The following is a 15,163-nucleotide window of genomic DNA, read 5'->3' on the forward strand; positions in this document are numbered from 1 at the left end:
TGTCACTGTTATTTTGCCCCATGAGTCATCCCGAGCCATCAGCCTTGTAAAAATAGGCAGTGGTGCCTGGGGGGCGGCAGGGCCAGAGGGTTCTGGAAGGCGCCCGGCCCCCACGGGGGGGATAAAAGCTGCCGGCCCCCGGCACCGAGCAGATCGGCCCCCAGCCCCGCCGGAGAGGACTCAGCCCCGAGCCAGCAGCAGCCCAAGAAGCAGCGATGTTGTGCCGCCTGCACCTCCTGCCGCCCCCCCATGGCCTCCTGGCTGCCCGGCTGGGCCCCGTGCGCACTCTGTGGCCGGCCCCGGGTGCCCTCTGCGCTGAGCTGGAGCAGGAGCTGCTGCGGGAGCTGGAGTCGGCCAGGGAGTTTGCCAGCAGCATGGGGCGGCTCCTGGCTGGCGGAGGGAGCGGCAGCCCCGGGGGGGAGCCAGGCCAGAGCTCCGGCGTGGCCCTGGCCCAGGGGACGGCCGAGCCCTTCGCCGTGCGGCAGGACGTCCGGGGCTTTGCGCCCGCGCAGCTGGCGGTGAAGCTGGTGGGCAGGACAGTGCTGCTGACGGGCAGGAAGGAGACGCAGAGCAAGGACGGCAAAGGCTCCTTCTCCTACAAGTACGAGGTGTTCAAGAGGGAGTGGGACGTGCCCGAGGCCGTGGACACCGACCGCCTGACCTGCTCCATCTCCAGGGAGGGGCAGCTGTGCATCGAAGCCCCGTGCCTGGCCCCCCCAGCCCTCCCCGCGAGGAACGTGCCCATCCAGCTCAGCCCTGCGGGCGGCTCGGTGGCACCGGCTGAGCCGGGCTCAGGGGACGGAGCCGACGGCAGAGCCCGGGGGTAACAGCCTGAGCTGCTGGCAGCGGCCCCGGCAGAGCTGCCCAGACCAGATGTCTGGAGCCTAAAACAAGCGGCTTCAAAAACTAGCATCAGTTTTTGTCACTATGATCAGAGCAAAAGTTTCAAAATAGTTTTTGTACCAAATACATTTCACTCACTGGACGTCAGCGCCTGGTGGTTGAGTCATTTCCCAGGCACGCTGGTGTGGGCCAGTCTTGGCTGCTGATGTACAAGGATTAGGCCCCATGGGACAGGACAGAGCAGCAGGAGAAGCAGCCCCGGGTGTGGCTACACCGCATGCACCGCTGGCTCTGCAGCCTTGAGCATCTCCCTGAACTCAGCAGAACCTGCAGGAAGGCGGGGGAGGGGGTCTCAGCCCACCCTGCTGCCAGGGGGGGGTCCCTCCCAGAGAGAGGGAAGGGGCAAGCAGGGCTCCCTCCCAGCACTGCCAGGGCCTTTGCATCGTCCTGGGCAGGTACCAGCGCCAGGCCCAGCTGCAAGAGAAGGTGGGGAGGTTACAGGACATTCAGCTCAAGTTCCCGGGGCGGGGGGGGATCTACTGGCTAGAGAGGAGAGCTGGCAGCCTCGGATGCCTGGGTTCTAGCCCCAGGCTCATCCCCTTCACCGTTAATTAGTCACAGAGCCTTGCAGGGACAAGCAGCTTGATACCATGGCACCCGTGCTACACAGTGGTGGGCAAGTCACTCCCTGGCTCCCAGCTCCCCATCAGCACAAGGGGGGGGGGGGGGGGAGAGGCTGGCTCCTAAACCCTTTGTGATCAGATAGAAGCTTCTCATGAGACTGACCCAGGCAATCCAGGGATGGGGGGTGCCCCAAGCTGCAGAACGCCTGGAGCACGGCCTTGGCCGCCCTGCCCAGCAGCACGTAACTCGCTGCCCTGTTTCATTGCTACGAAGGCGCTGGGCTCGGACCACAGGAGCAGCCACCCCACAGCCCCTCGGCGGCCGGGGAACTCAGGGCAGGAGGCTGTAGGTGAAAGGAGACAGGAGCATTTGAAGTCACCAGCCTGGGGAGGTGCTGGCTAAGCAGAACCAGCACTAGATGGCGGCATTTTATCGCTTTAGTTCAGCGAAAGCCGGATGTTCCCGCTGGCCTCAGCTTGTCTCTGCCAACGCACTGGGAAGTTTAGATGCCTCCAGCCATAGCACAAGCCAGCTCTTCACCGTGCAGTGTCGGTAGAAACAGCTCCCCGCTACCGCTCTGAAAGGTTTCTAGCGAGAAGCTGGAGTTGGTGTGTGGGAGACTGCTGGGTGCTTCCCGCATCTCCCATTAATCTTGGGAGCAGCTGCCACCCAGATTCCAGTTGGAAAATGGGAGAGGCCAGGTTTGCCCGACAAAGGAACAAGCAAAGCAGGAGCAATTGTGTGAGGAAAATACACCACAGAGCCCACCCACTGAACACTGCCCCGCTGCTGTGGCTGCCCTCAGCTAAGGGGAGGGGCCGGGGCAGGGGCGCTAGGCAGAGTGGCTTTCCCGGGGCACGGGCGGGGCCTGGGGCAGGGGCGCTAGGCAGAGTGGCTTTCCCGGGGCACGGGAAAGGAGTGTGCAGGGGAACTACGAAGTGGGCTGATCTTCATGCTGTCCATGCCTGTTCAACCCCTTTACAATCATGGAACTGCTGATGGGGGGCTGGGCTCCTCCCTACTCTCAGCTCGGTTCTATCATACGCAGCGCAAAGAGCAGCCGGTCGCACTTTGCTTTTAATCGTAGCACTGGAAGGGACTTCAAGAGGTCACGTAGTCCAGACCTTTTCCTCCAGGCTGTCATCTGTAGCCAGATGGGCCACTTCCATTCCATGGGAGGCTTGTTTTCCCTGCATCTTGCCACCCTCTAGGCCTCGTTCTGCGCCTTTTAAAGAGTCCCTGCATTCAAGACAATCCACTCCGTTTTCTCCACCATGCCGGCCATTTACCATCGGCATTTCCACGCACATTAGGCAGCTGCACCTAGCACAATGGGAATCTAGACACTGTCACCGTAATCTACAAGGAGTAGTGAGAAGAACAGTGATGGATTCAGGAGACCTGGGTTCTAGCCCCGATCTGCCACTGGCCTGCTGGAGGATCTGGGTAAGGTGCTTGTGCCTCCATTTCCCCACATGTAGAGTGGCGGGAACAATACTGACCTCGAGATCTTTCGTGTTGTGCACTAGCAGAACAAATTCACAATGAAACTACACTGGCCAGTTTAGCTTTCAAGTACTAGTGTGATGTGTAGGGCACACGGGAACCCACCTTTCATTTACGTGCCTTTAATAAAACAAACATTTCTGGTTACATTAGATTTATAAAAAAAATTTTAATCACACCGTAAATTTGTGGTGAAGACTAAGTTGACAGTTCCTCTTTAAATACCAGTCTGTATAACATTGCATCAGGCACTAGGCAGCAGCCAACGTGAGTTAGACTCCAGCAACAGAAGCAATTTTAATACCTCCCTCCAGGTTTTATTTTGTGGAATTACACGTTTAATACAGATGGTTTCCACAGACAAATTCTTCCCAGTCTCCCCCACCCTCATCTCTGTACATCAGTAAACCAGAGCGGTCTGCACAGAGCAAGGATATTAACATTAGTGGCATCACATCACTGTCAAAAAGGACAATTTTCTTTTGTTTTTTTATACAAGATTTTTTTTTTTTTTGCAAAAAATTGCAAGAGGATTATTAGTGCATTACACCGGAACTGAAGAGCTAGAAAAGAGCTGGCATGCTAAAGTCCAACACCAAAAGGAGGACGACAGAAGGCTAGTTGGTATGTACTATATTGACAAGATACTGATTGGTTACATGTTGAGAAACGTATAATACAAAATACAGAAGAAACCAGTTTTGCTCCCCTCTGCCCCCCCTCACCCCCACCCCAAAATACTCATCATTGTGATTTGGTCAAGACCGAGCTCGGACGCCAGAGCTGAGTGGCATTATAATGCTACGGTGTTGTTTAGTGGTTGTTCTAGGCATGTGGCACTGACCTAGCCTTGGCTTGTTCACGTGGATAACAAACAAGATCCCATCTAAGGGACAAGGCCCCTTGTTTCCAATAGTGAATGAGAAGCTTGTGGGAGCTGTTCGGCTCTAGCCCTCACCTAGCAAAGGTGGGAAGAGGCCAGCCCACGTATCCACCACCAGGAAGAGGGACGAGCAGTTCATATATTAAAAAAGTGACTTAAGACTTAAAATGGAATTAGTATTTGTACAGAAAGGTGCAGGTGGACTAGCTCCCTCCAGCCTATGATCAGAAGGAGATGGAGAAATCACAGCAGCGGCAATTGCCAGCTGCTCTACCGTAAGTGCGATTGGGTCGAGTGGATTCCAGTCAGGTCATTGGAAGGGCTTCGGTCAGGTGGGAACGGCGGCTCAGTTGCTGCAGCACTGGCTTCTGCTGGGCTGGCTGGTCTCTTGCAGGTCCACGCCCCGATTCCTGCCCTGAGTGCCGGCAGCATTTTGGGGTTCGTTTTTCGGCAGCTTCTTGGCTGGAGGGAGAGGAACGGGTCAATGCAGCTCATATGCAGAGCTCCGAGCTCGTGCTCCCCAGGCCTTCGTGCCGCGCCAGGCAGGTCTCTCCCTCCAGCTGGGCTTGGGACTGGAAAGGCAAGTGCCGATTCCAGGTGTGCCCAGCACTAACCCAGAGTGGGCAGGCTCAATTCTCTCTCTGGCTGCTCCTGCTGGGGGAGGGTGGGGAGAGCCCCTTTAACCAGCAGGGGTGGCAGTGTCCAGCCGAGCGACTGGACTGCTCGCTAGGCAGAGCCTCGCTGCCCTGGGGCGTAGAGTCGGGGATTGCTGCTGTTAGATGGGTGGGCAGGTGGCAGGCAGCACAATGCCAGTTTGCGATGGTGCACACAGACAGACATCGCTAAGGGCACTGCGGCTACCCCACTTACCTATTGCCATGAAGATTTCATTCACATTCATCGCCGTCTTCGCCGAGGTCTCCATGAACAGCAAGCTGTTGTCGTCTGCATACGTCTGGGCTTCCTGGAGGCAATCACAAGAGTGTAAGCTGGCCCTATGCTTACAAGGGGCTTGGGGAAGGCAGGCAAAGGACAGACAGCAGCCTGGGCTCCTCCAGAGGCCCCATTGCACTAGGTTCTCTGCTGCTTTGCCTTCTTCCGACAAGTCCCCTCGCGCCCCGGAGGGCTCGTGCTGCTGCACTTGATGGCGCTGCTTGGGCTGGCATCCCAGCCATCTGACAGCACCCCCAAGGTCTCCCACCAGTGTGAGCCAGCTGCCCACCGAGGAGCACGGGGCAGACCCGTCTGGGGCGCTGCTCACCAGGGTTCTGTGCTACGGCCGCTAGCCGGGAGGTACATGGGCCAGGCTGCTACGGTAGCGACCCAGCCTGCATTTCAGTGCCGTGCGCGGAACCGCAGCGTGATGAGAAGCGACGGGACATGAGCTCAGCATTAACCAAGCTCCCTCGGCGAGGTGGGAGCTGGCAGGGAATCTGTCTACAGAGCCGCCTTGGAAAGACGCTCACATCTGGCTGCTGCGGGATGTGGCTCATCTGCCTTGGGGAAGGAGGCAGCTGGCTGAAGGGTGGCATCATAGCGAGTGTGGGCAGAGCACACCAGCGGTGACGCTTTAGGGGGTCGGCCTGTTCTAATCCCCACCTCTGAGATGGGGCTGCCCCACGGAGGAGACAAGGACTGTGAAAGGAGTGGACGGACACAGGTGGGCTCCACTTCCCTTCAAGCAGGGCTTGGGGGTTACCACGTTGCAGCCACCTGGAACACAGCGCTCCCCCAGGGCTCTAATGCAGCCACGTGGATAGGTTTCAGCCTGACACTGGAGATCGAGGAAGGGAAAATTCTGAATTAGGGCAGCGTCTGCGCCGATCCCTGTTACCTGGAAGTCCACGGCTCTCTTGCTGGCAAGGTCGGCCTTGTTGCCTGCTAATGCAATTACGATGTTGGGGCTGGCCTGCCTCTGCAGCTCCTTCACCCAGTTCTTGGCCCGTACAAAGGTGTCCTAGAAGGAGGCAGGAGGCAGGGTGAGGGAGGGCAGCCCCTCCCCCTTCCTGCCCAGAACAGAGGCAGGAGAGGGAAGTGATCAATGGCTCCATGTCACTGGCAGCTGGTATCAGGCGGAGTGCCCCTAGGGTCAGTCCTGGGGCCAGTTTGTTCAATGTCTTCATTACTGATCTGGAGGATGGCGTGGATGCACCCTCAGCAAGTTCTCAGGTGACACTAAACTGGGAGGAGCGGTAGATACACTGGAGGGTAGGGACAGGATACAGTGGGACCTAGACAAATTGGAGGATTGGGCCAAAAGAAATCTGAGGACGTTCAACAAGGACAAGTGCAGAGTCCTGCACTTAGGATGGAAGAATCCCAGGCACTGCTACAGACTAGGGCCCGGATGGCTAAGCAGCAGTTCTGCAGAAAAGGACCTAGGGGTTACAGTGGACGAGAAGCTGGATATGAGTCAACAGTGTGCCCTTGTTGCCAAGAAGGCTAATGGCATTTTGGGCTGTATAAGTAGGGGCATTTCCAGCAGATCGAGGGATGTGATCATTCCCCTCTATTCGGCATTGGTGAGGCCTCATCTGGATACTGTGTCCAGTTTTGGGCCCCACACTACAAGAAGGATGTGGATAAATTGGAGAGAGAGTCCAGCGGAGGGCAACAAAAATGATTAGGGGGCTGGAGCACATGACTTATGAGGAGAGGCTGAGGGAACTGGGATTGTTTAGCCTGCAGGAGAGAAGAATGAGGGGGGATTTGATAGCTGCTTTCAACTACCTGAAAGGGGGTTCCAAAGAGGATGGATCTAGACTGTTCTGTGGTACCAGATGACAGAACAAGGAGTAATGGTCTCAAGTTGCAGTGGGGGAGGTTAGGAAACACTCCTACTGAAATAGGGTGGTGAAGCACTGGAATGGGTTCCCTAGGAGGTGGTGGAAACTCCTGCCATAGAGGTTTTTAAGGTCAGGCTTGACAAAGCCCTGGCTGGGATGATTTAGTTGGGGTTGGTCCCGCTTCGAGCAGGGGGTTGGACTAGATACTGCCCGAGGTCCCTTCCAACCCTGAGAGTCGGATTCTAGTCAGCAAGAACAGTTTGCCTCCAAGCACTGTGAGCCAAGGCTCAGTGGCTAGGTCACTACAAAGCCAAGGGGAAGTGACACATGGGGAGTGTCAGAGGAGGGGCTGGCCCCCAGTCCTGAGCCAACACCATCCCTGCAGCGCCCCAAGGAGCAGGATACCCAGACGGGCCCTTCTCCCCTCCAGCAAGCTGGTCTGCAGCCAGCAGCTCAGTACTCACTGTGTTGGTGATATCGTAGACGACAATGGCCGCCTGGGCCCCCCTGTAATACATCGGGGCCAAGCTGTGGTATCTCTCTTGTCCTGCTGTATCCCAGATCTCAAACTTCACCGTTGTGTCATCCAGACAGACTGTCTGCGTTAGGAAGGCAGCTGCGGGAGAAGCGGCTGGTCAGTGAAGGGAGTCGGACAGCCCTGGGTTAAGCCAGCTGGCCTCTGAGAACCCGGTTCTCTTTGCGCTATGAGACACCCACCCCACCTCCCCACCCCACATTCACTGCCTTTATACGGCTCCACTTGTACCAAGGATGCCTCGGGAGGTACCCTCTGAAAACTCCTAATCCACTGCATATTATCCCATTGAAATGTGCGTGACATCGCTGCATGTCAAAGGAGGAGATTTGGCTCTCCAGCTGTCACTGTAAGATGTTGTCGTTCCGGGAAATGCTCACAAACCCACTGCTCAGAGACAGACCCCTAGCACGCCAGCCAGGAGCCGAAGAACGGGGCATTTGCCAGCAGAGGGGAGCTGTGAACAGGACAGTTACAGTTGATCCGAAGGACAGTTTGGAGCTGGGCACATTGTACATACGCTGAGAGGGGTCTGTCACAGCCTCAAATCCAGCCCGAGTCATTGGACAGCAGCGATTGTCACCTGAAAGCTCTCTAGCCACACTGACAAATTCCTTCCTAGTTCTCCACATCCCAGCTAGCCCCTTGCCAGGCTGAGAGGTCACGGATGGTGCACAATGGAGCCTCCCTCTCCTCAGCAGGTGGGGGGTCAGGCCAGAGCTGGCGGAGGCACGCTGGCAGGGCGATGGAGAGCAGGCAGGTGCAGGGTGTCCTGGGCCAAGAGGCGTCAATGCCCAGGCCGCTGAGCCAGTAGAACACGCTGGGGCCATGCTCCGCTCCAGAGAGACGTGGGTCGGAGATGGAGATGGGTGTGTCTGGAAGTGGCTTTCAGGGCAGAACAGCTGATCCAAGCACACCCATGTGGCTTCACTGAAGCAGTAAAGATCCTGAATAGATTCACTAGCACGTCCACATCGTTCGGCTGGCGTGACTAGTGCATGTGAGGGTCTAGTCTTGCACGTCTCACCCGAGTCACTGACTGTACATCAAGGCACCAGGCTGTTGTCTTCCTGTTTTTACACGCTGGGAAGGTCCCCTCCATGAAGTGGAAGTGGAAGGTAACTCTGCCCTTCCAACCAGGGGGCCGTGCTTTAACTGCGTCATTTCCCTTTCTGCCGTTCTCGATGGAGGGCCCAGGCCTGCCGTGCACACCCCTGCATTGGGGGAGCGTGTTCCCCTGGCCCCTGCACCCAGGGGCTGCACGGGGAGAGCTGCGATCACAGGCACACTAGCGCACGCTGGGGGAGAGCTGGGGTTTAGACCTTCCTGAGGTTTGTGGACACGCCAGGAGCTCTCTATCAGGCAGCCCAGTCAGTGCGGAGTGAGGCTTAGACGTTCACCAGCTTCCTCTTCGCTACTGCGGCGCTAGTTCTGCCCTACCAGGAGGGAGGCTGAAACCTCCCATTTCACCTCCCCAGTGCATGTAAAGTTACTTCCCAGCAGCGTGTGCAAGACAAGCCAGTTTGCCAACACTTACGAGTGACACTCAAAGCCAAGTGGAGGCTGCTTTTTACATGAAGCCTGCAAAGGGGTTTGTATGCACCCCGCCCGCCCCGCCTTTGAAAAGATTCCTCGGCACAGGCAAGTGCCTTTTGTCTTAACCGTCGAGGGGCCCTGGAAGCTTCTCAACAGCAGGAAGACTTTAATACACTCCACCAATGGCCAGCCAGCCAGCCTCTTCAGCCAGGTAACTGCAGCAAAAAAATGCTCTTTGCCAGTGGCCCATTTACTCGGACACAGACGGCATTTCTAGAGTTCCAGGAACAAGCTTTCCCGTCTCGTTAACGTTCCTCCAAACTCCCCTGGGAGCTCTATTGGGCAGCCCTTCATGATATTCAGCCTCCAGTTTTCCTTTACAAATGGCAAAGGCCAGTTTACTTTCTGGTCATTTAAGATCAATACAAGGCTGAGATTTGACAGCCACCAAATCAGGTAGGATGTGGTTAAGTTAGCTCTGTTTCCTAGGCCTGACACACTCAGTCGGGCACAGACATGCCATCGAATGTCTGAGGTAAACTGTGCAGTGCTCAAAGCGAGCAAAGGCAGAACGCTGGGCTGGAGAAGCAAGATCACTGCCAGCGGTTCACCTGCTTCAAACAGAAGAGGCCATTCGTAGGACAGGTCTAAAGGTCCTGATTGACCAATGGAACATGCCTTCTTCAGCTCAGATGAACGCACTGAAAGCGATCAGGGTTCACCAGTCCCACCGACTCCAGAGAATATTTGGAAAGAGTTGTATTTCTGTACTAGAGAATTCCTAGACCAGATATTCTGACTTCATGCCAGACAGAGGCTAACTATGAAGTTATTGTCTACGTTGGGTTACTCTGGGGAGCAGTGGAGAACTGACAGCAGTTAAGTAAAACGGGCATCAGTCACTACAGCCTCCCTGCCGACAGGGAAAACCCATTAGAACTGGAAAAGGTACAGAGAAGGGCAACAAAAATAATGAGGGGTCTGGAACAGCTGCCATATGAGGAGACAGCAAAGAGACCAGGACTGTTCAGCTTGGAAGAGACAACTAAGGGGGGATGGGGGTTGATAGATGTCTAGAATATCGTGCCTGGCATGGAGAAAGGGGGGAGTTATTTACCTCTTTGTATAACACATGAACCGGGGGTCACCCAATGGAATCAACAGGCAGCAGGTTTAACACACAAACATAAGGAAGAACTTTTTCACGCAATGCAGCCTACTGTGGGACTCATTGCCAGGAGATGCTGTGTATAACTGGGTTCAAAATTAAAATCAGACAAGTTCATGGTGGGTAGGTCCAGCAATGGCTAGCAAAGATGGTCAAGGTACAACCCCATGCTCGGTGTCACTAAACCTCCGACTTCCAGAAGCTGGGACTGGATCTCTTGTGCCCTGTTCTGTTCACTCCCTCTGAAACCTCTGGCACCAGCCACTATTAGAAGCGAGCATCCTAATATTGGTAGACTGACTATTGGCCCAGTCTTATGAATTTCCGCCAGCCTGAGCTTCCCACCCAGCAGCAGGAAGCACGATTGCCAAGTCAGACTAGCTCAGGCTGCCAGGTTCATTTCAGATGTCTTCAAGCACAGCAGCTTCTCTGAGCAGGGCATCTCTGCCACAGCTGACTGTGCAGTGGAGAGTGGCAGCCAGCTGTGCGGGAAGGGAAAGTGCATTGAGGACACTGGGGAAACCCCATGCACAGCAGTAGCTTTCTAAGAAAGTCATTTCAAGATCTTCTTCCCTCAGGGCAGGGGTTCCCAGCTGGCAGAGTGCTGAGCAGACTCTCCTGGTTCCCCGCCGAGAACACTTTAATCTCAGCACAAAGTATGTTGGGTCTCAGTTAACTTTTCCACACAGCAACAACGTAACGTGCCTGTGACAACTTCACCCATCGCAGTGCGAGGGGACACTGGAGCAATGTCGTCAGCCTATGAAAGTGTGAGGATTCCAGAAGCAGGATTTTATGAACTCCCTTCACCGGCTTTGGAAAGGCAACAGGACGAGTTTACCTACCCACACCTCACACTGGAATCCAAGCCAGGCTTTAAACGGAGAGGTCCTTTTATCCCAAAACTGCAGAGTGTTTTAATGAACACTTAAGGCAGATCCCGAACTGCTGAGCCTGGCAAGAATTACACTCGTTTACAGATCAGGAACTCCGGCACGGGAAGGGACTTGCCCAAGGTGAGCATCAGTGGCCCAACTAGGGAGGAGTTCTAGCCTAACCTCTGCATTAGCCACTAGCCTGCTCCTTTGAAACCAACCCTCTAGCTCATGGACCAGGACTCTTGCAGCTTCCCCATCATGGCCCTGAGCACTCACCTCCGATTGTGCTTTCTTGGTACTCATGAAACTGGCCCTTGACAAACCGCAGGACGAGGCTGGATTTCCCCACTGCCGACTCCCCCAAGAGGACAAGTTTAAATTGGCAAATTTTGTTTCCAGCAGCTGGTCCATTAGGTCGAGCAGCTCCACCTCGACCCGCCATGGTCCGTTACAGTGCAGCAGTGCCAAGAGCACAGACTTCAGGGGCAAGGGGACTGTGCTGGTTGTGGACTCCGATGCACTCAAGGACGGTGAGTTTCCAACTGGAAGAGGAAGACATTAGATTGTGCATTAGCATCCCCTGCAGAAGGATTTTGGTCTGATCATGTATTCCAGAAGCAAGCTCATCTCCTGCAGAAGCAGGAAGGAATCCCCTCCCACTCAATCAGAAATCTCCAAGTAAACAGGGTGCATTATCGGTCCATCCTTGGAGGAAGGATCAGGTATTTGTTAATGCTCGAGACCATCCCCCCTCAGCTTCCCCTCACCAGTGATCTCACCGAGTACTTCGTTTGAAGTGAGCCCCAGACTCTGGAGCCTGCCGCCAGGGACGCTAGCCATGCACCATGCTCTCCTCGCTGCTAGACAGGTAGCGGAGAACCCCAGAGCAATTCCTGCCAAGTGTTTGGATACTTGCCTACCGAAAACTGGATCATGAACAGACTAGTTTCATACAGGCCACAGATCAGCCAAGTTGCATGAGCCTCCTCTCCCACCACCCAGCCCCTTTGTGAAACTGGGCTATGGCAGAAGTCATTAGACCCAATATACACACTAGGGTAAGTCACGCTAGCTACACATGAGTGGGATCAACCCATCTTCAGTGCCCTGGCATGTACGGGGCAACACAGAGCCCCTTTCCTCCCTTATGAGCAAACTGAGTATCAAGCCACCCCCATAAAGTGAAAACGTGGTCTGAGCTCATGAATGCTTAGAGCTGTAAGAGCTTAGGTAGCTTAGCCAAATGCAGTCTGTTAAACCAGGGGTTCCTGAAGCACTGGGTGGTCCAGAGCTTGGAACACAGGAAGTCATGGGGAGTTGGGGTGTTAAGGGCAGAGGATCTTACAAAGTGGTCTGTATGACGACACACATTAAGAATCATCGTATTAGAATCACACCACTAAGGAAGTCAAAAACATTTATTCTGTTTGGATGGGAAGAGACTCCCAACTAAAAACACAAGAACAGCCAGACTGTGTCAGACCAATGGTCCATCTTGCCCTATAGCCGGTCTTCTGACGGTGGCCCATGCCAGATGCTTCAGAGGGAATGAACAGAACCGGGCAATTTATCAAGCGATCCAGCCCCAGCTACTGGGGGTCAGAGGTTTAGGACACCCAGAGCATGGGGTTGTGCCCCTGAGCAACTTCGCTACTAGTCATTGCTGGACCTACCCTCCATCAACTTTTCATTCTCTTGTGAACTCAGTTATCCATTTGGCTTTCACAACATCCCCTGTTCAAAGAGTTCCACTGATGGACTGGGCATTGGATGAAGTTTGTTTTAAACCTGCTGCCTATTAGCTTCATTGGCTGATCCCGCATTTGTGTTTTATGTGAACAGCAACACTTCCTTATTTACTTTCTCCACACCAGTCATGTCTTTATAATTCTCTCGTATCTCCCCCCCCCAGTCATCTCTTTTCCAAGATGAGCAGCCCCCATCTTTTTCATTTCTCCACATGCAGAAGCTGTTCCATACCCTCAACCATTCTTGTTGCTCTTCTCAGTACCTTTTCTAACTCCAATACATCTCTTCTGAGATGGTTAACCAGAATTTCAAGCAGCATACAAGGTGTGGGCATACCACGGATTTACATATGGCATTAGGATAATTTTCTGTCTTATCTATCCCTTTCCTCATGGTTTCTAACGTTATCTGCTCAGTGTGCAGCAGCAGCAATCAAAGCTGTTTTCACAGAACCATTCACGAGGACGCCAAAATCTCTGACTGGTAACTAATGTAGACCCCATGATTTTGTATGTACAATTAAGATCCTGTTTTCCAATGTGCATTACTTTGCATTTATCAATAGAGAGTTTCATCTGCCATTCTGTTACCCAGTCACCCAGTTTTGAGAGATCCCTGCTTTGAATTTAAACCATCAACAAATTTTGCCCCCTGGCTGTAGTAGACAATGCACCAGAGGCTATGAAGTGACCAGTCTCATACCCAGTAGCAATCACTAGAGCTCCTGTTGATTTCTAATACCGCTAGTATGGAGAAGCGGGAACAATGACAAAAATGGACCAGTTATCAATTCTGGCAAGGGTTATATAGTAGAACCTCCAAGTTTTATGAAAATCCTCCATTCCTGAGGTGTTCATAACCTTGAACAAAACATTATGTTTCTTTCAAAAGTTTTCAACTGAACATTGACTTAATACAGATTTGAAACTTTACTATGCAGAAGAAAATGCTTTTAAACCATCTTAATTTAAATGAAACAAGCACAGAAACAGCTTGCTTACCTTGTCAAATCTTTATTTTCTGGTAGTTAACGTACTGTTGAACGTAAACTTTTTTGGTCTCTGCTGCTACCTGATTGCATAATGCTGGTTCCAAATGAGGTGTGCAGTTGATAAGTCAGTTTGTATCCTGGGGTTCGTAACCGAGGTTCTACTATATGCTTTCAATCACTGTCCAGTCTGTCACTTCAGTCCATCACATCATTCCAGCCTATGCAAAGCTGCTACTCCTACTCTTCACCATCCCAACACATTCATATTATATATATATATACACATACACACACTTTTTAAAAGGCACTAGTCTCAGCAGGACACCCACATCACAGTACGTTATCATCCAGTTCATTTTACCGGAGTGCACTGGTATATTTATACTTGTTGATCACAGTTCTGTTCTGTTCCTCCGACAGTAGAGAGGCAATAGTAACCCAACTCTTCAGATTTATACAGATGATCCCAAAGGCACGAGTAAAAGCAACAGGCAAGTTGCTGTATCACACAACAGATAAAGCCCCACAACTGTGCCTCCCCAGCCACGTAGCGCTATTCACTGTAGGGGAAGGATAATTACCTTGGCTTGCAGCTGTTAATGGCCCTTCTCCTTTATCTCTTTGTTTAATATCTATTTTATCATTTTGGCCACAGTGAAGAATTTTTAGCACAATCAGATATGAAAACAGATATTTCCTTATCAGCACTTCAGCTTCACAAGTGAATGCGCTTCCGGTTTGACGAAGAGCAGCCTAGGGGAAGCTCTGAACAGCCAGGGTTGGAGTCCCAAGCATGTCCAGCAGGACTCCCTTTCGGTAGTTTCCTGAAAAGAAGCTCTAGCCCAAGTCTTCTCAAGCAAGAGACTTCCAGGACCCCAGGTCACAGAGCTCAGATGTCAATATCTTCATTTGCAAAGACCTACTTAGAAAGAATCACTTCACCCAGCCACATCTTGGACTCGGTCATTAGGGTTCCAGCTGCTCCAGATTCCTTAGGTGTCACTCGACATGCTGTAAGGAGCAGGCCAGCTTGGGCTGCCAGAGATGGCCTACAGGAAAGTGGCTTGCTTTGGAAGCTCTCTGTTCGGGATTGTACCTAACTGTGCTGTAGAGACACTGAGGAGTTGGAGAACAGAACCCTGAGCTTTCTAACCCTAAAGAAACTCGGGGGGTAGCAAGGGGGTTTGGAAGAGACTTCAGAACTTCAAGCAGGACTAATCTTGCTTTCAGGCTGAGCTAGCTAGGAGACTTCCTGCAGGACAAGCCACTTGAGATTGTAATCTCTTTGGAGCAGGAGCAGCTTCCGAGAGGCTGTGTCCCCAAACAGAATGGAGCCCTGATTTGGGGGGCGAAGGGGGAGAGAGAATATCTGAGTAGTACCACAATACAAGCACTACTTGAGCGATCATCCATCAAATGTCACATTGCCAAGACATGGAAAGAAGCCCTGGTCAGTAATTACTGGTTTGTGAAGGCAGCTGTGGAAAGCCACTCCCACACCAACTCAGGACAGGACTTGGGAATGTGCATGTACAGAAACAGCTACATCGATGAAGATTTCAGCCCCCCGATCACAGAACACGAGGAAAGAAGAGACACCTGTCATTTCTTACGGTAACCGTTCACAGCAAGGCCCTCTTGGCTCCTGCCGGGCTGAGATAAAG

At 53.1% G+C, this 15,163-nt stretch overlaps 2 protein-coding genes across 2 annotated transcripts; one reads left to right on the forward strand and one right to left on the reverse strand.

Annotated features, from left to right (window-relative positions):
- Positions 1 to 131: 131 nt before the first annotated feature.
- LOC120392227 (heat shock protein 30C-like) lies at positions 132 to 856 on the forward strand. The gene has a single exon (XM_039516888.1). The coding sequence runs from the start codon at positions 216 to 218 to the stop codon at positions 825 to 827; it is 612 nt and encodes a 203-aa protein (XP_039372822.1). The 5' UTR covers positions 132 to 215; the 3' UTR covers positions 828 to 856.
- Positions 857 to 3,122: 2,266 nt separating this feature from the next.
- RAB5C (RAB5C, member RAS oncogene family) lies at positions 3,123 to 11,301 on the reverse strand. Its single transcript, XM_039516818.1, has 5 exons — positions 11,036 to 11,301; positions 7,107 to 7,258; positions 5,691 to 5,813; positions 4,727 to 4,820; positions 3,123 to 4,318 (listed from the first exon to the last, which is right to left on the reverse strand). Exons 1-5 carry the CDS (start codon positions 11,199 to 11,201, stop codon positions 4,203 to 4,205), a joined length of 651 nt encoding a protein of 216 aa, XP_039372752.1. The 5' UTR covers positions 11,202 to 11,301; the 3' UTR covers positions 3,123 to 4,202.
- Positions 11,302 to 15,163: the final 3,862 nt, after the last annotated feature.

The sequence above is a fragment of the Mauremys reevesii genome, linkage group 27, assembly GCF_016161935.1.
Source record: "Mauremys reevesii isolate NIE-2019 linkage group 27, ASM1616193v1, whole genome shotgun sequence".
Classification (NCBI taxonomy): Eukaryota; Metazoa; Chordata; order Testudines; family Geoemydidae; genus Mauremys; species Mauremys reevesii.